The sequence below is a fragment of the Pseudochaenichthys georgianus genome, chromosome 6, assembly GCF_902827115.2.
Source record: "Pseudochaenichthys georgianus chromosome 6, fPseGeo1.2, whole genome shotgun sequence".
Lineage (NCBI taxonomy): Eukaryota > Metazoa > Chordata > Actinopteri > Perciformes > Channichthyidae > Pseudochaenichthys > Pseudochaenichthys georgianus.
In genome coordinates, this window is record NC_047508.1 from 13,777,455 (window position 1) to 13,801,430 (window position 23,976).

Sequence of the window (23,976 nt, forward strand, 5' to 3'; positions counted from 1 at the left end):
CATGCTTGTTTTATTTTCAGTATAAATCAAAGTGTTTATTCCAAAGTGTGTGATAAAGTGGATATTTGTTACAGAGGGCCATTTGCACTGCAGAGGGAAAGTGATGGTGCCAAACAAACAGACCTGTGTCAGTTATTGAGAAGCCACTGAGTCAAAGTGCAGCACATTGTGATAGGCCATCATATTATTATCAGTACCTTTTATAAAATCGTTCCATTTCAGGATCTGATCCAACACATTTAAAACAATCCTACGCAGGAACACTTATTGCATTCTGTATCATACAGATATAGTTTGATAAGCTTTGTGTCTCTCTTTGTGAAGTCAGCATGGTACCTAATGCAGATCTGCATCACTATAACACATCTAATAAAAGTCGTACAGATCATCTCGGATCCACAGCTTCTGGGATCCGTACCAAGGCCAGTACCCTTTAAGCAACACATTGTCCTACACATACTGTACGTGTCTTTGTTATGTTGGAAATGAGTGTAATGTGCACCACATCGTGAAAAAGCACTGTCCAAATTCATGCTCATTCAAAAACATGAGCACAGCCAGCATTTAGAGACACAGCGTCTATTGTCTCGACCAATAAAAACCACCCTCGCACGCAGGAGCATTCCATGCACCATACACCATTTAAGATATATTTAGAGATATAAAATGATAACAAAACTAAATCATAGTACCATTAATTGAGTGGCTGAAGAAGAAGGATTTCATTTTCATCTGAGGAAATATGTTGAATTAATGCAAATACAGTCAAAAGGCAAATGGTAGCAGTTTCCACAGGTTTTCTTCACTTGGATGCAGAAGACCACATAAACCTAATGTTATACATCTGTGTAATAGGAATCAGTGCACGGATGCACAGGTCAGTTCTCATCAAACACACACTTCTAATTTCAGACACACACGCACACACACACACATACAGTATATATATATATTTACACATTCACACATCCTGCTCTACTGCTCCGTCTGGCTGAAGTCGTAGCAGAAGTTGTAGTTGCTGGGCGGTTTGGGGATGACGGGCGCACAGTCGGGGATGGGAACGTTCTCCAGGTCCAGGAGGCGGAGCTTGATCTCCATGGAGAGCAGGATCTCCAGCTCGCTGCGCGTGGACTCGCTGCTCATCTCCCGGCCCAGGAGCACGCTCAGCCCATCTGTCCACAGGCAGAACTGAGAGGACGCCAGCGAGGTTTAATATCACTGTCGTCATGCACACAGAAACATTTAACTGTGATGAAGAGGAAGATACTCCATAACACTCACATCAGTTCTGGAGGGGGCGATGAAGTTAAGGCTGTCCTCTTCTACATCATATGTGAGGCTAAAGGCCAGGTCCAGCACCTCCTGCAGCGAGGGACACAAAGGGTGTTAATAGATTCAAGATTCAAAGGTTTTATTGTCATATGCTCAAAGCTACAGCGTAGAAATGGTTCTGACCTGAGCCCCTCCAACAACGCAACAAATGTAATAAAATACAAAAATACAAAATAGTGCTTAAGTCTATATACACGTAAATATGTATGATATGTACAAGAACAGAATATGAAATAAAATAATGTGCATTAAGACTAAATTAAATACGGTCATATCAAGTTAAATAAGGTTTAACAAATCAGTTAAATTAAACTCATAAAATGAATTAGAATGGTGATTTGATAATTGTATTACTGGGCTCTTTGAGACATTTAAATAAAAAGCTATCTTTTATTTTTTGATGAAATAACCTGTTGTTAAACATGAGAAATGAAGCACTTCAGATTTAAAGGTCCCATGCCGTGGCCATTTCTACTGATCATAATTCCATTGTTGAGGTCGACTAGAATAGATTTACATTGTTCAATGTTCCAAACTCACATTGGTTTCTCCCAGCATCTCTGTTTAGTCTGTGTATTCACTCTCTGTCCTACACGGCTTGTTGGAGCTCCTGCCCCCCCTCCCTATGAGCCCAGTGGCCGTCTGCGAGACAGCGAGACCCAGCCCGAAAGCAACCCGAGCACACACACACACACACACACACACACACACCCACAGCCTGGCTGGGAGTTTGTGTGTGTGCTCACACACACACACACTGCCTCGCCGCATCCCGCCGTCTCAGGGAGGAGGAATCGGCGAAGCTGCAGCTGAGAAAAGATTGAGTGTGTGTGTGAGGAAGTCTTAAGGACGTAACGTAATGGCTCCGCGGATTGGTCCATTTGGACTAATGGGTCCATTTGGGTATGGGCACGTCACAGAACCCAGGAAGTAAACAATGGAAAAGGAGAAATGTCCAACGAGGCGTTCTGGGGCAGCACAGACAGGTCTTCTCTGTGTTAGAGTTGTACTCCCTACAGGGTGTACTTTGAGGGTGTGTGACTCTGCAGACCGTTCACATGCAGAAAAAGCTACATAACTCGGAATAACCGGAATAACCGGAAAGGCATGACATGGGACCTTTAAGTAAAAAAACATTTTCGTCAGATAAGAATTTCCATTGAAGAGTCTTAAAGATGAGGGGATCACTTTGCATCGATGATATACATCATAAGGAGAGGAGGAGTGCTGCCCACCTTGTTCTGTTTGCTTTTGTTCTCCTTCATGTGAGGACAGTCTTTTCCCGTCAGCAAGCCTTTGATATCTGCCACTGGAACTGAAGGGAACAAATGGAAATGTGATGTGTGATTTGTCTTGATACAGAACATATGTGAATCTTAACGACTGCAACAGCCCAGCCCAGCTTCAACTCACTCTTCTCTTGCAGTGTTTCTATTGGTGGATTGTCCGTGTCCTCCTCCACATCCCCGTAGTGAAGCATTTTGTGATTGGGCGACAAGCGGCAGTACCACAGTTTATCTGAGGAAAAGCAAACAGTCTAAGAGGTTAGAAGAAAAATACACACTGTACGCTGTGTGTAAGGGTGAGTGTGTGTGTGTGTGTGTGTGTGTGTGTGTGTGTGTGTGTGTGTGTGTCCTCTCACCCTGCCTGCGTCGGTTGCTGATCTTCTTGAACATGGTTCCTTGACACAGCCTGTTGAGTCTCTGCTCGCGGATCAGCTCCAGCAGCTCCGGCTTCAGGCGCTCTTTGAGCTCCCTGGATATGAACACACACACACACACACACACACACACACACACACACACACACACACACACACACACACACACACACACACACACACACACACACACACACACACACACACACACACACACACACACACACACACACACACACACACACACACACACACACACACACACACACACACACACACACACACACACACACACACACACACACACACACACACACACACACGATGAATGATAACCTTATCTCAGGTTGTTTTTTACTAAAGAAAGATCGGTCATATCTTAGATGCAATACAAATATGTGTTTCTTAATACAATGTAAGGTACCCTAAATACCTGTATACCAAATGGATTATATTTGGCTATTTCAATAGTTTAAAGCATATTTTGATGATAATAGGGATAGCATTGTGAATCCCAATTATTTGAGCCCTGCCTCGTTAGCATTCACAACCTAACCACAGAAACCCAACCCAGACACATAACATAACAAGTAAAACACATCGCCAGAAAAAACATTTGTCTTCATTGCTAATTGATTAGGAAAGCCTATGGGGATGTAAAGCATGGACTATAACGTCTGCCCCCCACCTTCAGTGTGGCAGCATCACTCTGCCACACGCAGTGTGTAGTGACAAACAACCGCTTCCATAGGGGTGGGAACTCTGCAGTCATCAGTGGAGCAGCTGGTCTGGTTCTGACACCGTGGTGCTGGACTTTTCTACATATTAACAAACAATCTAAATCAGGATCTGAACCCTTTTTTAATGTTTGGAAAGCCAATAGCTGCTGGGTCTCCGGCCAAGCATTTGGAACAGAGCACCCACACATGGTGCCAGGAAGGAGCACATGGGACGTGTTTCTAATGTCCAAAGATCCTGCTACTCACAGTACGGGGGGAGCGAGGGTCTCCTCTTGGTGCAGCCGCTCCGTCTGCCGCAGTTTGAGGATCTCGCTGTAGTTCAGGGCGTTGACTTTGTTCTTGAAGAGCTCCAGGGAGGTGGGCTTACTGGAGAGGGTCCTGGTGATCTGCTCCCTCACCACCTGCATCACCTGGGGACAGAGAGATGATACACACGTACTGTCTCATGTAGGAACACCTGCGGCCTGCCTCCAGTTCGTCTGGCCGGGATGAGCGAGAAGAACGTGCTGTAACCCCAGCTTCTCTTTCCTACCAACACGTCTCCTGGATTCAGAGATGCTTTGGGGTTTTAGTGCCAATCAAAAGAGAGATTCAGAGAGATTGACATAACTTGTCCTCATCATCCAACGACAGCAGCAGAGAAGAGCGATGTCAACATTAAGACGTCCTTTAAGTTAGACAATGAGAAATATCACATGTAACGTAAAACATGTTGGCCCAGTGAAACGTAAAATGATTATCCTAAATGTTGTATTTGATCAGAGGGGAGCAGGTGGAAAATCCCAGCCACCAATAAAATAAGTGTGTTCTACTCCCCTGATCTGAATGACATTCATGCTCAAAGAATTTGTTACAGAGAAAACCATTTTAACAGATTCATTTAACCCTGCTTCCCATGTATATCTTTTTCTTTTAAAAGATACATTGAAGATATTTTATTACCCATCAAAGTCTTACTTTTAGATGAATAGAATACATTCCTTTGGGTTGTCAATACAAAAGACCCTAACCAATGGCCTGTTCAAATGCTAATGACGTATTCAAACCCCTTTCTTTATGGACAATAATCCATTCAAATAGTTTCCCTCCTAAATCCTTCACCAGCTGAAGGTTACAGATTCACACTGTCCACCACCTATTGAGGACCCTCCTCTCTCAGGGCCAGCCATTGATCAGCACGCTCTTTATTAACGCAATTATCTGCCACCCCCCCGACAACGCTGTATTAGAACAATCAATAACTGGGTGTTATTTCCCTGGGGTTCAAATATAATAATACACTGCAAACAATTGAATATATATTTAGTTTGAAAACAATTTGTACCCACAGACTGAAAGGCTCTAGCACTGACTCAGCGTTTGCCATTCCCGTGTGATTGTGTGTGTGTGTGTGTGTGTGTGTGTGTGTGTGTGTGTGTGTTCTGCAGACCCCGAGGGCCGGTACCCTGAGATAAGAGCTGAGGGCAGTTGGTCAAAATCTGCACATGTGTAAAATCAATAGCTGCCTTCAGTATGCGCCTCGGCTGTAAATAGTGCAGCATCTATCACACATCTATAAAGCCACACGCCTGTTTCAGCTCTACTCGTCCACTCTCTCACTCTGCGGACCTACATCGTTCCTGCTCACACCCCATTCCACTGATTGGGAACAATCGGTGAGGAAAGAGTCATTTGACCTGTCTTTAGCACCGCTCCGTCGAGGCCGCTCTGAAAATGTTCCATTATATAACAAAGTGAAACGTCATGACAGTCTGTGGGTGCCGTGGAGAGTCTTTCCGTCTGGCGGCAGTGGGAGGACAGATGGTGGAATCTCACATCGTGTTGTGTGAACACGCGACTCCCTGCTGAAGCCCCCCCGAGCCAGAATGACCTCGCTGTCCGGGACATGACACCAGCCAGCCACTTCACACTGTTGTGTCACGTTGACACACATTTCTAACAGTTTAGCTTTAAGTATGGATACAAAGTGCCCTTAACTCTGCACCTGGACCATTTGAGATCGACTGCCTCATAACAAACAAACAAACAAACAAACAAACAACAAACTGCTTGACACGCATACTGACTAAGAAACAAAACCAAAAACAACCTTACCTCCATGTTTCTTGCTGCAGTACTACTATGGAGTGAGCCCTTCGTCAACAAGGGGAGGAGCGACGTGGACGACCCGCAGTGAGAGGCAGCGATCACGGCATGACAGCAGAGTGCAGGCCTGGGGCTGTTTTGTAAACAGAGCCTTGATACTCTCACACACACGCTGGTCCGGCCCCTCTGTCATTTAGCTGAAGCGGCCAATGGGAGCGAAGGTGGCAGCTGTTCCCTAACACCCTGCAGCATGTGATAAGTGTGTGTGTGTGTGTGTGTGTGTGTGTGTGTGTGTGTGTGTGTGTGTGTGTGTGTGTGTGTGTGTGGAGGAATACCGTTATGGCAGAGGGTGTTTAGAGCAACCTGGGCACAATCTGAAACACTTATACTTCTAATTCACCACCATCTCCCCTCTCTTGTCTCCCCCGCTCCCTCTCACATTGTTTCCGGAGGTTTCCCCTCTGGTGTTGTGTAATTACTCCCCATTCCCCGAGCGCTTTGTTTTCCCTGTTTCTGCCGCCCACCACCCTTCTCTTTGTCCACCTCATGCCCCTTTGTGCTCGCCCCAAAGCACCCTGGGTAGGGGTCCATGGTCAGAAACAAAAGCCTGGTCTGCCTGCCTGCCTGGCGCTCGGGACACTGGCCCGCTCCCGAGGGGTGAAAGGTCACCGAGTTTTATGACTACCCGGAGAGGGTTGTGTGTGATGTTGAGATGAGACTCGGGACAAAAGCGAGACCACTCTCCTTTTAGGGACCCTCAGTATCTCTCCCAGACAAGACCCCGCTGCTGAAAGCTGGCACTCCACTGAGGCTGGGGGCTCCATGTGTGTTCCTCATGCAGGGGCACCTCTCCATGAGGGGGCAGCTCTGGGACGGTTAGCATGAGAATAAAGCCATTCAAAGTCACAAAGTTACACAATCCACCATAAAACAAGTCTTTAAAAGGCTCTCGGGAAAGACTGCTGTTGAACTGGAGTCTGGAGGACCTTGCCCTTTTGTTCAATGGCTTTGAAAGCTTCATGTCGTTTATTAACATGACTCACGGTGGGCTTGATTCATCGTGATAAACCCAATTCTTTAACATATTATTATTCACTTGAATTTGATATAAAACAGAAAAGCCAGAAATCTGTGTATTCATATATTATCTAAATAGTTGGTGTTTATTTTGATCACCGCTCTGATGTAATGAGCTGCTGATTCATGACGCTACAGTGCAAGACAGCAAGCCACACACCAAGGGTTTATTTACCAGATGTCATCATTAAAGAAGTGCATCGGTGACATGGCCAGGTCAGCATAATGTCCCGGGAGCTGTTTGCAAGACCTGCTGGGGGCGGGGGTCTGAGTACCCCTAGTCCTCTCTGTACACACACAACCAGACGGAGCAGCGACTGCATCAGGGGACGATGTGGCATTACGTACGTTTAGAAAAGCACAGACAGACTGAGTTATCTGCCTTTTACTTCAGCATGCCTCCTTCCTTCTGTCTTTATTTGATTTTCTGAGTGGAAATGAAGACAAACATGCCAACAGTACAACGAGGATACGGTCTACCCTTTCAGAGCATTTACCATGTTTATATGTCGGGGTTACGGTCGAGTAGCACAACTGGATCTTATAGCTGTCATACCTCATTATGACCTGGACGTATTGAGACGGAATAAGGCACCCCTCGTGTTTGCATATGGAAATGTGCAGCTTTACTTACAGTTGGCTAGCTTAGCTTAGCGCCAAAGACTGTAAACGAGGAGTGGGTATATTTTGATATTTTCATCCATCGCTGGACACATTTCCTGAAAAGTGGAACTGTTCTTTTAAAGTGAATATCCAGCCCGATACGTTTGAAGCTAGCCTACCTTGTCGAAGTCCTCCTGTGTGGCTCTCATCTCCTTCCAGGTCTTGTTGAGCAGCTGAATGCAGACGCAGAAAAGCTCCTCCATCAGCCGATCCTGACTGAAGAAGATGGGGTGGTAATCGGACCTCGTCTCGGAGGCTATTCGCAGAGGAGGGAAGAGGAAAGATGGAAAGGAAAAGCAAAACAGATGGAGATGATCAGTTTCACCAGAGGTCCAACATGGTTCTGATGCCGCAGGTTGGAGGAGAACTCACGGGGTTCTCCGATACGAAGGATCTCACACAGGATGAGCGTGAGCTGGATGCTGCTCCTGGCAAACGGACACTCGTGTTTGTCTTCCCTGCTGCTGTTCTCCAGGACAAACTGGGGGAGAGACACAAAGGACATTCAGCTGGACAGGAAGAGAAGCTCTGTCACAGAGCTTACCCAGACCATGGCAAGGACATGACAGTATTGACTTGTTCAGCTGTTCTAAAGCACTCACTTGTATCCTGTATTAGACCAGGGGTCCCCAAACCTTTCAGCGCGCGACCCCCAAAATAACAGTGCCAGAGATTGGCGACCCCCCTGTCAACGGGGGGGTGAATTAATTGAAGTTTTCCGCACTCTCGTGGGAATATCTCCGCAATGGAGCGAGCTTAAGTTTCACTTTCGATTGCATGATATAGCCCAGCGCAACACCTTCATCACACATGTTGCCACTTGTCTGTACCATTTTCAGGCCCTTTGTAATCTGTTCTAGAAAAACTATGTGTTTTTTTGGATTGATACTTTCCCCCCCCAATTTTTATTTTGTAATCATCTCGCGACCCCCACTTTGGGAACCCCTGGATTAGACAACCAACACATGTATGAGATATTTAGATCAGGTCATCACAATGGGATATTCTTTATCATTTCTAATATGAAACGGCTCAGGTTAATGACATACTTGAGAACAATGCTAGCTACAACATTGCAAAAGTCCGAAAATGTGTTGAAAATCTTTAACTGAGCCATAAACTCTTTATATGGTGGAGTAAAAGCAGCTGCATCCTGCTCACCCTGCTGTAGGCGTCAGGATAGCGTGATGCAAAGTAAAACATGGTGTCCAGAGCCAGAAGACCCGGAGGCGTTCGCACCAAGTCCTGCCCGGGGTTACTGTTGTTCTGAAAGGATCAAAGAGAATATTAGAAGGGAGCAGAACCATTAGGGAGTGACTTCTGACCGCGGCCACCTACAGAGAAGCCTAACTTCTTGAACTCTTTGGCGCAGAGCGAGCGGCGCCTCTCATTGCTCAGACTGTTCTCGCTTTCCGTCTCAAACGCAGCCTGCCGCAAACCGTGAAGGACGTCTCTCTGCTCCTGCAGGACGGAGGCAGAAGAAAGGTGGATGTTTAGTGTTAACAGGTGTTTTCATACTTTGGTCATTTGTTAAGATGAAAGATAAAAACACTTGCTCGGAAAAAAACAACAAAGTGGCTTTACACCAAGGAACAGCTGAGCACAGCAACATCTGTGATCAGTGAGAAGTTACTGTGTTTTAGATATGTACAATTTAAAAGTGGAGTTGTTTTGAAGTTGAGTTGTATGAGGTACTTATCATATTAATGTATCTTCTTCAGGAAATGGTGGTGGGCACATCTCTAGTTTGGATAAGCTCACCAAAAGAACGCAGTATAGTGGTTTGAACAGAGAATAGATGATGACTTCAGCTTCCTGTCAGCATGGGCTGTCAAACCGCTAACGTGTGATCTAAATAGAGCACTCACTTAAACCCATATTGATATTTTAGGTGCGCCTCATTACGTTTATTTTGTTTAAGTTTGATGTTTTGCAGCCGTCCCCCTTCACAGCAGTTCATTGCTTCGTGCTCCCGTATTGACCTCCATCTACAGGAGGACATACATTAACTATGGATCAGTTTTTAGAGAGTACTTGTCCATGGACAAGTGAGTTTGGCAATTGACTTGTCCGAATAAATCTTTCACTGAACAATTAGGGCCACTGGAATCTTCTCATCGTATTTGACATTTTCCCACGGTTTTACGACACCGTTAACGTAAGTGAGCGGTAAGATTTTACTGCATCACACATTCTTCTTCTTATACATCCATGGTTGGGTATCGTTTGGATTTGAACGATTCCGGTTATGCTTTTCGATTCCGGTTCTTTAAAAAGGTAAAAATAAGTCCCATGCCAATTTCACTGGGAGAAAAATATATATATGAAAACATTAAGTCAAATCTGTATTCCTAATACAAATCACTTCATACTGTTTAATGTTGTTACGCTTATTGAATACAATGATATAAAAATAATCTCTGCATTGTTGAGTTAGTTCTAAGTGGTGCAGTTTGAGAATGTGCAACTGGCCCAGTCTCCTCTGATGTTACAACCTGCCTGTGAGACACAGTCCAACCACACAGTCTGTCCAACACATGTCCTGCAATACACATGCTGCAGCTGCCCGGCTGCTCACTGTTTGTACAAATAAATAAATAGTATTTTCATTTCAATAATGTACTTTCTAGACCCTGCTTCATCAAGAATACTGACATCCCTGGCGGTCAACATTAACAACATAGGAGCTAAAACGCTAAATAACCTTCATTACGTGTTAGAGAAAGAACATCAGAAAGGTTGACAAAGATGAGGCTGTTAAACGGTGTGTGTAGAGAGAAAGAGAGAGAGAGAGAGAGAGAGAGAAGAGAGAGAGAGAGAGAAAGAGAGAGGGAGACGCTGAGCTGATCCGGAGCATAGAGAGAGAGAGCTGCGGTCCGCGGGGACACGGACAATGTGCGAATGAGTTCTGCCTTTTGTAAGCTGAATTTATCAATAATTTGTCAATAATTATGGGCGAAAAATGTCCCTTGTCCATCGGACAAGTCAATGGAAAGATGTACTTGTCCGATATTGTAAATAACACGTCCCGGACGATCGGACGTGTGCCTTGTGTGCTGTAGCTCACCTGGTTGTAGCTGTCCAGAGGCGTCCTCATGCGAGGCTCCAGGTGGTTCAAGGTAACGGACTGTAGGACATAGAGGTAGTGGGCCATCTCGTCCTGGACCGACCCAGAACTGTGGATGATATTCTGCAACAAATAACAAAACACTGTTGCTTTATTTCCATTCCTCTGCACAACAATGAGATCATTTTACCACTGAGACACAGGAAACAATGTGAAATGTCAAGAGTGAGATGATTTACTTTATAAATGTACTGTCGGAGATTCTTCTTATTCAGGAACGCAAACATATCCTGCAAAACAGAAAACAAAGAGTGAGTCAAATGTGTTACTGTGGTGCAATACCATGTTTCTAACATGTGGGGGCGACAGAGAGTCAGCTGCAGATCAGTGGGCGGGACATTGATATTAGTGAGTGTAAAGACTTTGACCTCTATGACACAATCATCACTTGCTGGTACATGCCCAGCCTAGTTTGGTTCAGGGCCACATTTGCTGATAAGAAGGGTGGATTTGTTGACTTACTGTAAAAGTGAGGAAGTGAGTGTGTGTGTGAGTAACAAAGAGAGTCTGAGAGAAAGGGAGACAGGGGCTGAATGAGGGAACTGTTCCCGTACAATGAGAGAGGAGCAGGAACGGAGGGAGAGAAAGGCTGGACTGTGATGAGCGGGCAGAACGAGATACATGGCTGATTTCCAGACTGTCTGTAAGAAGCTGCGCGTGCACAGTAATGGCCTGATGACGCAAATAACCACCCTTCACTCCCGGTCACATGCATGCCCATACGCCTGGGATATTGAAGCTTCCAATTGTAAAACATTGAGATGATTTATTAGGAAAAACAACAGCTTAGTTAAAGGATGCACAGTGCACACTATCTGGAAGGAAGGCCCTGAAACTAACTGAACACCAACTCGTGTGCACGCCTGAACGTTGGATGAGAAGAGGAAGTCATTGAAACATTAGAGACTAAGAGACACACTGCAGCAGCACCTGTCTGTCCGAGTCTCCGGCAGTTTGGAGCAGTGCCATAAGTAGAGCCATGGCTTTGGTCTGGATCTGCGGATTGGTCCTGGAATCAATCAGAGAGGACACAGGAAGTGAGACAAGCGGCTTCATAACGAGGTTGTTAGGAGTGAAAGATGTTTTAACAGATTACACTCTGTGAACTGACAACTGTGAAATGTTGGTAATAAATGGTAGAGACAGTGGAATTCTCAACATTAGTCTTTTTACATATTTAAAAACTTCCTGTTTCAGAGACAATGCTGATACTTATCACCCCCCCCCCCCACACACAGATGTGTCACTTTCAGAGTTAGTTTTCTCTTTCGTTTTACAGCACATCCTGAACACTGTGTGGGCTTTGTTTATGTTACCTCTGAAAGTGGTTTGGATTAGATTAGCTTTGCTCTGGATGAACAAGGTGGTCTCTGTGCAACAAAGCAATACAGACAATATGTTGTTAAATGCATTGTTACGTGCACTAGCACCTTTCCAGATGTTTATATTTCTGTCTATGTGTCTGCAACTGGACAGATGCTGTCTGTATAATAGTGTTGCAACCATGGAAGATGCAATCATGGAACTACACAGGTGTGTATTTGAAAGCGATTTCTAAAACAGGTCTGTTCGAGTAAGAGAGGGAAAGGTCGGGGGATAGGAAGTACTTTAGACCCCTGGCCGTATTAAAGAAGTGTAACATCAATGACATTTCTGGTCAGTGTTAAAACTGGTGGAATAATCAAGGTTGCAACACAAAGAACATCATATATCAGGCAGGTGTGGCAGCTCATGTGTGATTGGCTTCTAAGAGTCAGTCCATATCTATCAGCTACTTACACCTGGAGGTGAGCGATGAGCCGCTCCATGGTGACTTCCTGTTTGACCTGCAGGAAGAGGCTGTGGCTGCTCAGCACCATGCTCTCCAGGATGTCCAGGGACACCTGCTGCATCGATACGTCGGTCGACTTGGCGTTGACAAAGCTGGCAATCTGGAAGGAATGGAAGGACAGAAGGAAGAAGAGCAAGAGAGAGTGTGACCACAGGCAGAGAAAAAGACATCGGACAGAACAACAGAGACAGGCCGTACCTTCTTGATGAAGACGCAGGAGAGGTTCTCCCATGAAACGATCCCGTGATCCATCAGCTCCATGAAGCCTGTCAGCGTGTGGGTCATGATGTCGTTACTCCTGAGTGACACGCACACACACACACACACACACACACACACACACACACACACACACACACACACACACACACACACACACACACACACACACACACACACACACACACACACACACACACACACACACACACACACACACACACACACACACACACACACACACACACACACACACACACACACACACACACACACACACACAAAGACATGATGAGTACATTGAAGGACATTAATACAGGTATTTCTTTCACTCGCACATTTGCATTGACAAATAGCATTTCAACAGACTTTGCTCATAATAAACTAAATATTAGATTTTAAACAAAATTGGAAAAGAGAAAATGGAAGAAATGTGTCAACAAACGTTCAGCAGAAGACGTAACTCACGTGTGGCCTTAAATACAAATATTCAGCAGGTGTTTTTATTTTCTTTAAATGTTTAGCTCAGCAGGACATGCTGCTCTACGTGCTGGAACCACTTCACCCCACGGCACCACTGGTATCTATCTGAGGAACCGTTTGGACCACACCCTTTGAAAAAGTACACACGCAGAGACAGACACACATTGAGCACTCACTCATTAGAGTCCTCTACTATCTTGACCAATAAGAGGTGTCCGTCTCGGCTGATGAACTCTTGAGCAAAGGTCACGTCTGTGGAAACGCTCGCCAGTTCCTTCAGCGAATCACAGCGCACGCCTGAGTCCGAGCTCTGGATGCCTTTGTACAAGTCCTCTGCACATCGGCCCTGCAAGCAAAACACACATGATCTCACATGATCTCACACACACACACACACACACACACACACACACACACACACACACACACACACACACACACACACACACACACACACACACACACACACACACACACACACACACACACACACACACACACACACACACACACACACACACACACACACACACACACACACACACACACACACACACACACACACCCTATTGACTGTATATTCGTCTGATTCTGTACATTTCCGGCACGCATAACATAAATGAAAGTGTGATGGGCCAGCGATGGAGCGAGAGACGGAGGCTGGAGGAATGAGAGAAGAATGAGGTGAAAGCGTAGCGTGGCTGAGAGCGTGGTCGATGCAGACTCACCGGTGCCTTGGTCAGACGCAGAATGCAGCCATTCTTTATGTCCAGACGATTCTACGACACACAAACAAACACACAGGGGGATTTAAAAAGTGTTGAAAACTAAAACAGACCGACATAAACAGGAACGCAGAGGAAGTCAAACACACATTTATACCAATGAGTAAACCACAGTCACACAGACACATATTCAGTAAGAAGACCAATACACACAGTAACCCATACACAAACTCACGCTTACAAATATAGTCACCTCTAAAGTGCAGAACAAGCTTGGACTGAATTAGCACGGACCCTAGTGACTGGCAGCAGAAGAGAGTTCCATGTTGAGGGTAAGACTGTGTTGTCTGTGAGATGCACGACGAGGTTAGCAAGCTCTGCATCTCTGCGACCAAACCGTTTTCTCTGAGAAGAAGCTGACTGGACTCCCAGAGCATCAGCAACAGACTAATGTGATGTGCCTGCCCCAACGCAACCAGCTGATCCAGTGTTCTTTCTTTTAACAATGCATAACATGTACTTTTACCTCATTTCTAAGGCTTGTTTAACACCGACAAATACCAATTGCTACATAACAAACATAAATAAAGCTGATGTATTGAACTTAGAAGTGTCACCCATTACAAAAGACAGTTGGATAAAGCAAACGGTGTGCATGTGAATACTACATGTATGCGTCATTTATGAATTGTCACTGTAAGCTACTTTGTTCACTCGAGCTGCACGGTTAATCTCTTCTGTGTTTACAATCTAAGCTTGTGCTCCCAATTGCACTTTTGTGCACTCCGAAATAAGATATACAATTACTAAGGAAGGAAATAATGTTGTTCTCACACTGCACACATTCAAGCTTCTGTTTACTCGGCCTAGGAATGAATCTTCTATTGGACTTAAACGTCTGTATTTGAATAACAACCAACTCTGAAAGGTATCATGCTTTGTACACATTGTTAGGATGAAACACACAAGCCTGCTGTGTGTTTCACAAACACTCCAGTGTTACAATAAATGAAGCATCTTCCCATGCATATCTCTGATGACATCGTAATGGATTCTGCAGCCCACTTCAGGCCAGAGAGGGGGGAGGGCAACCTTTTCAAAAGGTCACTACACACCAAGAAGCTGAGTGTACTTACAGCTACCTTACTCTTTTTTTTCATTCTCTCTGTCCTATGTTTTTTTAGTCTGTCTCACACTCATTGTTATAGCATTGATGACATTGAGGGGGCTGGGCTTCATTTTATGTAAACTAAATACATGTAGCGTTAACTAAAGTAATAACATGTACTTGTGTACTTAAGGGAAATACTCACAAAAGCGGACAGAGGTGATGACACAGTTCTTCCTCTTATTTCTTTCTGTGCTTTGATATCTTAAAACAGAGATTGACCGTCTTCTTGTTTTAAATTAAAAAAAATCTGAAGTGCTTAAACATTTACCCCCCAATTCCCTTATTTCGACATATTATGGTATACTGTATGTATGACTTGTACATAGATGGGACTCACCGATTCAGTGATGTACGTCTGCACTCCATCAGCATACTGCAGGGCGTAGTTGTCTGGACCTGGTAGATTCCAGCTACACACACACAAACACAAACACACACACACAAAGCGATATCACTTTCAAAGTAACAGTTAATGATGTCAAACATTTCCACAGGACAGCGTACAGGCAGCAAAACAAATCTGATCCATTATCATTATTAACTTACCCATCACACACTTCCTTTATCACGGCAGACAGAGGCTTTTTCTGTGGAAAGACACAACAGACACAAGCTGTTAGATACATACAAATGCATTAAAATAACAGAAAAAAACACACACCTGCTGCACACATGAGAATCATAACAACAGGACTAAAGACTCAACTTGTTTCCCCTGACAGGGAGCTGAACACATGCTTCAGTAATGGCATGCTGTTATGGGAACACGGTACCACAGCTATTCAAGCTGGCTGCAAACTGTGTTCGCCAAGAAGAGGATATCCATCTCCTCAACGCGTTCTGAACAATGTTACCCCGGGTGCCCAGATCTGTCTTTGTACGTAAATAAAGCCAGACTACTTCCATGTCTGGCTCTCAGCTATCCTGCTATTAGTGGTCAGCCCCGCGGTCAACCAATCAAAATGTCTTCGGGTTCTGTGGTAGACCCAGTGGCTGCTCTGTTATAAGTGATCGGATGTGTTTAGTGGAGACAACTGGGCCAATGAGAGGTTTTTGGGGATACTTCTGGGCAGACAGCAATGGTTATGATGCAATATTAAAGAATAACATGTGCATTTACATCACAATCTAAAACTCCTACGTTTTTAACTATTTCGTCTTCTTGCACATGACAATATAAGTTAAGCTTGAAAACGTGTGTCCATCTGGTGTCTGCTTTCATTTGAGTTGTGTTGCATTTTCTCTGTTGAATTGACCAGATAGTCTCGTGAGTAGCCTATCTGTTAAATCCATTCTCTGTCTGTTCAAACCTTCTCAGGAGATGTACAGTATGTGATGTGATACACAGGGATACAGTTTAAACCTTTACTCATGCAAAGAGTCTTGCGCAAAAAAAAGTACAACTTCCCCATAGTTTCTGGGAAAAACATGGGAAACTTCCCCATAATCACATTGAGTCAAAGCTGAAGAACAAAACTCATATGGGTATAAAAGTGCTTAATATCTTAAATAATCATGACACAATAAGATATCCTATGTGTACAAATATATAAATGAACCAACAATTTGTGAAATAAATGAAAAACGTATCATCTAACAGCCTTAGCCTAGCTATCTACCTAGCTGGCTAACTAGCTAAACTGACTTCTGTTCTTGGATTATTACTCAGCTTTGAAATGTTTAGCAGTGTTTGCTACCTCCTGTTGAAGAGATCAACAGAGAAAGGTTCCATGTCTTCACAGAGTTGTGTATCTTTCTCTAAGGAACATCATTACAATAAAAACTGCCGAGGTAAATGTGAGCTAACCAGCTAACCTTACTGCACTTTGATGCTAGCTACATAGCATGTGAAGTTTGGTTAAGCAACACAGTGTATTACAAATAAATGTTAGTTTCTGTGTCTGTATTTATTGCAGCACCCATAGTTTCATTTAGAATGATTATAATGATTTTGCTCAAGTTAAAAGAAGCTAACTTGTTGAATCTGGTAGCAGTTGTTGCGTTAGCTTGCTAAAGAAACAATGCTGAAACCTATGTACAATATGTTAATGATGCCACAGATGTACCAGACTATTTTAAATATCTCACGCAGCAGCAGCAGTTGTGTCAAACCACACGGGTAAGGAAGTGGGATAAGTACACTATGCAAAGGCACACACACTGCACACTTTCCTTTTTTTGTTATCAATAATAGAATAAATGAAGGAGATGGTGAAAGATACATCTATAATGACAACTGAGCTAATAGCCCCTTTGTTATCCAGGACATGATTACCTTAGTTATATTTTTGTATACTGATAATGTGAACTCACATTATTATTGTGAAATTATTTCTAGTATCTGAAACCTTGTTTAATATGCTGCTTCCTTTCGTGGCTAGGACATTTATTTAAAATCTCCAAGAATGTCAAAGGCTGCTGAACTAAAATATCGTCCTGCAAAAAACTGCTTTCCCTTTGTAAATGACTTTATGATGCGTTTCTTTTGAATACTTTGTGTATAGAGCAAGAGTCAGCCTTTTGCTAGGAATTCAGCATCAGGTTGAGGAAGTCAAAGCAGCGGGTGTTGTTGCTTCCCAAATGTTTAACCACCTACAGTATATTAAGCTCCTCCAATAAATAGTTAGGGTTAGATTTAGTTTATGAGTGCTAGCTAGGAAAGAGCTCAACTTGAGCAGCAGCACAAATATTTTAAAGATAGGGTGTGTAGCCATACACTGATGTTCTTAAACAAACTGGATTGTTTTGGGATACAGTTGTGGCCCACAGTGCAAACAGCAACGTATGTCTAACATCTGAACATCACTTGAAGGTGAGGGTGAAGGTCATTTGAGCTGTCTGGCGGTCACCATGATAAGCAAATGAAGCGGTTTCCCAAGGTGAAGCGCTACTTAAAAAGGCTGAGGGCTAAAGGCTTAGATCTAAGGGAAGGAAGTTCACTGTTGGAGAATACAGCAGACAGCTAGCCCTGAAAACAGGCGGACACCAGAGACTCTACAACAAAGACAACATCATTTTTTTAAATACTACCAACCAGAGTAACAAATGAAAAAACCCATCCAACTTTAACACAGCTTTATTGAAATGGTGTGCATTACCTGGTCCAGTTGTATGAGCTGGGGGTAGGCCCCAGGCATCTGGATGGCAATCTTCACTATGTCCTTCTGTTGAGGCATGTTGGCGAGTCTGTAGTCCACCACTCACTGGCTGCAGATAACACATGAGAGGAAAGGGTCAAAACAGATTCTGTATACTCATTGATTAAAACGTCATAACCTTAACTAACTGGAACCTGATAGAAACATTACATTGACCTCATCATCACCACAAAGACAACTGTGAGAAAAAGTAGGAAAAATCTATAACCAAAATGAGATTGCGATTGTATTTGATGAGCCTGGTCTTGATTTGGGCGAGGAAGAACTGTTCAACATTGAAATGTTTGCAACAGAGACACTTCACATTGCTCGTTCCCGTTGCTGTTGTTTGAAAACTAGTTCAGTCATTTTTAAACTTGATAAAGTGAAGGCTAACCAACCCTGTTGCAGTCATTTAATGAAGGTCTCATGGAGGTCAATGCCACTATCGTTTTCAATATGAAGTTGTAGAACACCATGTTCCTCCTTCCCCGTGTGTTTATGGCGCGTTGCGTACAGCTGAGTGGGTTCAACGCTGTCTGAACACGCACTACGGGTTGTTCACTCTTTCTTCCCCCCTTTTCCAACTCACACATGCCGTACACACTTCCTATCCAGCCTTCAGACAGCATTCCCAGAGGATACAGAAGAAGCAGTTGTGTTTCCAACCCTCCCCTTTTGCTTGTCCTTCTCTCCCTCGCTCTCAGCACATGGAAACAATACAGCTGGATCTGAATTCTTCTGTACATTCATGAGCTCTTGGTGAAAGAAAATAGGTCGAGCGTGTGCCTGCTTGTGTTTGGTGTGATTCATAACACCCACCCTCTGCTTGGTCTCTTGGATAGTTTACATACCTTCACCACCAGTCTAAAAACAAGTCAGTTTATGGTGGGGTTCAAAGCGATACTCCTGTCAAAGCACCAACGCGCCTTTACCGTCTCCCCACCTCCCTCAGCCCGAGGCAGCATCGTTCCTGATAATGAAGGCCTACGGAACGGGAATGAGAGGGAGGAATATCTTTCTACAGCAGGACCGATTGAGAATTTGACTAAAGCACGGAAAAACAATCACTCAAGGTGTTCTTTGGTCGTGGTGCAGAAGGTCCACTCCTCCTGGTTGTGAATGCAGATTTGTTCTCTAGCAGCTTATGAGTCAGCAGATTCAAGGCCAAACTCGGGGTAATGGCATGTCATGTCTTTGCAAACACAAAGAGTGCCTGTGTGTTTTAAGCTGAGTATCCGTCTGAGCTGCATAATGGTGAATGTGAAATTGAGCCCATGTGTGTTTCAGCTGAACACAAATGATTGCTTTGGTTTGCACTAAAAAGATCAAAGGATAGGTAGCTTTGTTTTGGTGAGTATTTATAGTGAAATATAGAATGTAAAAATCTGGCTTCTACTGTACTTGGACAACAAGGTGTTGTATTTGATTACCCATTAGGAAGGATATGATTCGGCCGTTCTTTTTTAAAGTGATTTAAACCAGTTGTGGAAAAGGTTGGCAATATGAAAACTGAAGCTATCGGTCGGCCACAACTTTGTTCCAGACTGAAATATCTCAATACCTACTACAAATACTAGTACAACATGTTGTACATTCATAGTTTGCAGACAATCATTCCTTATAACTTTGACAGAAACGCAACACAATAAAAGACTTCATAACAATGTTATTGTGAGCATGTTAGCATGCTGACGCTAGCAAGTTTGTAGGTACTTGAGGTGATGCTAGCAAGGCGCTCTTAGCCTTGTTTTCCTAAACTCTAACTTTAATTGATGATTAATCATAAATATCTAATGGTTATTAAAAACGATTGTGCAGTAATATTCTGTTCATGTACTTTTGATACTTTCAGATTATGTTTAAATGTTTACAATAAATCTACCATTTAACCAAATCTGAGGCCATGGTTCTCAGCAGGAAACCGATGGACTGTCCACTCCAAGTAGGGAATGAGTCCTTACCCCAAGTGAAGGAGTTCAAGTATCTCGGGGTCTTGTTCTCGAGTGAGGGAACAATGGAGCGTGAGATGGGCCGGAGAATCGGAGCAGCGGGAGCGGTACTGCAGTCGCTTTACCGCACCGTTGTGACGAAAAGGGAGCTGAGCCAGAAGGCAAAGCTCTCTGTCTACCGGGCCATTTTCATTCCTACCCTCACCTATCATGAAGGATGGGTCATGACCGAAAGAACGAGATCGCGGATACAAGCGGCCGAGATGGGTTTCCTCCGCCGGGTGGCTGGTGTCTCCCTTAGGGATAAGGTGAGAAGTTCGGTCATCAGGGAGGGACTCGGAGTTGAGCCGCTCCTCCTTCGCGTCGAAAGAAGCCAGTTGAGGTGGTTCGGGCACCTAGTTAGGATGCCACCTGGGCGCCTCCCTAGGGAGGTGTTCCAGGCACGTCCAGCTGGGAAGAGACCAAGGGGTAGACCTAGGACCAGGTGGAGGGATTATATCTCTTCGCTGGCCTGGGAGCGCCTTGGGATCCCCCAGTCAGAGCTGGTTGATGTGGCCAGGGAAAGGAAAGTTTGGGGCTCTCTGCTGGAACTGATACCCCCGCGACCCGACCACGGATAAGCGGGAGAAGATGGATGGATGGATGGATGGGAAGAGAAATATTCAATGTTAAATTTAAAGGTCACCTATTATGGAAAATCCACATTTCTTCTATTCATAAATATCTGTCCCCTCTCTGTTTAGAGATTCGCAAAGTTCTCTCTCTGTTTGTCCTGATCCATTTATATAAAAACCTGTCTGAAAATGAGCTGATCAGATTTTGGCCACCAATGTTTTTTTGGGTTGTGCAACCACGAGCCAATCCAAACCAAGGTAACACCCGCCCACCTCGTCACCTGATTCTCCTCCTAGACCTAGAGCACCATTGTGTTTTTTAAAACTGAACATCTAACAGAGGGGCCCGAAGTTTGGAAGTTTTGTGTTTAAAGCTACAGACACAGAATCAGCAGTTTTGGAACAGGGCTGAAAAAGAGCGGTGTTACAATGCTGTTTGGTATTTTGAGCCAAACACTTCAGAAACATGTTTTGTATATCTAAGGCCTATAATATAATACTACTTTAAACATACATAATGTATTGTCTCATATAATAAAATAATTAACATTAATCAGCTTCTCATTGATCTTCTGCCTTTAAATCTTTAGATCCTCAGACTCTGAGTAAACATACTTCCTAGTGCACTCTCATTGAGTAACGTATTATATTACACAAGAATGAAAAGAGCAGATGCAGGTCTAATGTAGTCAGCTGAAACAATGTGTTCCAACAGCTTGGGGTTTCCCGCGCTGACAGCAAAGCATGACCTGTCCGTACACGCTCAGGTCTTCTGTAATACTGGATACTGCCAAGCCTGCATTGACTCCCCGCCCTTCATTATAACAAGACGAAGGATACAACTAAGCTAGTGCTTTGAGCGTCAGCTGTTTTCCTCAGCTACAAAACAAAAAGCTTAGATGGTGTTGTAACCTGAATTCTTACACATCAAATGTATTTCTTATTGTTGTCGTGCATAGATTGCATTCATACCCACTACACATCTTGACTAAGTTACTGTAAATGTGTATGATTTACGGATTGAATGGACATTTAAATGTAAAGTTTCCCCTTCTTAACTCAACAGAGAAGAGGTTAGGTTTTCCTCCTCTCAACAGAGGTTATTGCTGATCTCTACCTGTCGATGCATGTTTGTGATTTCCCCTCAATTACGTACAGAAGGATGCACCTTACATGTTTGTCTGTTTGCTAAGATAAATGCTACTAATCTTAATACATTTATTGGCAAAAATGTTGATGTAGTTACTGGTTTACATCAAGGTCAAATGAATGTTTTGTTAGCTTTGACAGATATTGTTATATATTTGGCGAGGTTGATGACAAAGCAATGTATGTTCATGCCACCTTCGACTTTGATGGGGACTTTTCTGAATGTTATGACAGTTAAAAGAATAAAAATAAGTATTAATATATCAACCAAACAGAAACCACACATCAAAATATCATATCATTACACAAAGCCTTAGTCACAGCATTATAAAGGTTTAACAGAAGATAATAAATTCTGTTTGTCTAGCATGTAAGATTTATATTATGCAAAAGTACAAACATATATATTACTATCAGGACAGTTGTCAACAGACTGATGGCAAATAATTCTTGCGACAGTAACGGGAAGTCAGGATAGCTAGAGTACAGAGAAAACCAATGGAGCCTTAAGCGCATAGCACACATATGGTGCTGTAAAACAATATAGTGTTCTGTTCAACATAATTTCCTATGGTGTAAAATCTAGACTCTACAGATGTACAGATTAAAAAGGTCCAGCTGGCAGTGCTTTTTTCCCTGTTTTCTATGAGCACTTTCATTCATTAAGCTTAAAACCACCAGCACAGCCAGACCTTTTGTTAGCCTGCTGACTCACTGTGTGTCTCAGATCCCCCCTCTCTCTCTCTCTCTCTCTCTCTCTCTCTCTCTCTCTCTCTCTCTCTCTCTCTCTCTCTCTCTCTCTCTCTCTCTCTCTCTCTCTCTCTCTCTCTCTCTCTCTCTCTCTCTCTCTCTCTCTCTCTCTCTCTCTCTCTCTCCTGTCAGGTTAGGAATTTCAGGCAGCTGAGAGCTTCCCCCCTTCACACACACACACACACACACACACACACACACACACACACACACACACACACACACACACACACACACACACACACACACACACACACACACACACACACACACACACACACACACACACACACCACACACACACACACACCACACACACAGTCTCAGATAGAGGAGAGACAAGAGAAAGACTGACCCTAGCCTTCTACTGGTATGTAATGTATGGTATACCATTTGTGATAACATATAATACACTGGTGAATAACGTTATTACAGTTCTGATTTACACAATAAAATGTAACCTGAGTTCAGTGGAACTTCTTTAGTTCAAAATAAAGTAATGTGCTGCTTAAGCGAATCAACAAACGTTGTCAAAGCTTATTTTTAAGAAGTAAAACATATGCATATAAAACAACAAATCCGCACCTGAACTGGCAGTACTTTAAAAATGACATGACAAGCATGGTGGAAAGATACAGTCAAAGGTGGTGAACTAAGTTAGTCAGCTGCAGAGCTTTCCTCCTGCCTGGGTCCTACCTGGTTTGAAAATACAAGTCGAGGCTACTGTCCCACAGGAGCTGCCGCAGTCCGAGCGAGAAACATTTGCAACTGTCCTTTTCTTCCCCTCAGAGGAACACCCCGTATGTGGAAGTGACTTTTCTTAGAGTTACTTGTGAACTGCTAGGAAAAAAGGAGAAAACTCTTGCAATAAGTTTTCAGGAATGATTAGTTGACTTAAAAAGTTCCGGGTTGGTTGGAGTCGTTCAGTCGAGGGTGTGAGGCAAGCTAGCATGATTTAGATCAGAGTTTCCGCTTAGCACCTTCAACATAAAACCCAGTTCAGCCTGCTTAAGCCCTAGCATGCATTTTGCTTATTACGCATACTCCATAATGATATGAGAAAAAAAACCGTCGCTATTTAAATACATAGCTTTATTTACTTCAATCCATATGTACCTATGTAAGATTGAACCTATGTTCCATGCTTTGCGTGTAAGACAGACAATACATAAGAGTATGACAAAGGGCTTTTACTTTGAAGGAGAAATCATATCAATTCTGGAAACGCTGCTGCCGTTTATGTTGTTTCAAAACAGTTTTT

At 43.6% G+C, this 23,976-nt stretch overlaps 1 protein-coding gene across 2 annotated transcripts; it reads right to left on the reverse strand.

Moving 5' to 3' along the window:
- Positions 1-698: 698 nt before the first annotated feature.
- Positions 699-23,649, reverse strand: elmo3 (engulfment and cell motility 3). Of its 2 annotated transcripts, XM_034084878.1 has the most exons (21): positions 23,412-23,649; positions 18,212-18,320; positions 15,660-15,700; positions 15,451-15,523; positions 13,946-13,996; positions 13,394-13,563; positions 12,714-12,813; positions 12,464-12,615; positions 11,615-11,693; positions 10,864-10,914; positions 10,625-10,747; positions 8,896-9,018; positions 8,719-8,823; positions 7,930-8,038; positions 7,677-7,813; positions 3,979-4,142; positions 2,975-3,087; positions 2,746-2,850; positions 2,568-2,647; positions 1,282-1,362; positions 699-1,188 (listed from the first exon to the last, which is right to left on the reverse strand). In XM_034084878.1, the coding sequence occupies exons 2-21, from the start codon at positions 18,287-18,289 to the stop codon at positions 976-978; spliced, it is 2,148 nt and encodes a 715-aa protein (XP_033940769.1). In that variant the 5' UTR covers positions 18,290-18,320; positions 23,412-23,649; the 3' UTR covers positions 699-975. The 2 variants fall into 2 exon arrangements, with proteins under 2 accessions (XP_033940769.1, XP_033940770.1); XM_034084879.2 differs by lacking the exons at positions 7,677-7,813; positions 7,930-8,038; positions 8,719-8,823; ... (10 more) ...; positions 18,212-18,320; positions 23,412-23,649 and adding an exon at positions 5,827-6,914.
- Between the last annotated feature and the right edge of the window lie 327 nt (positions 23,650-23,976).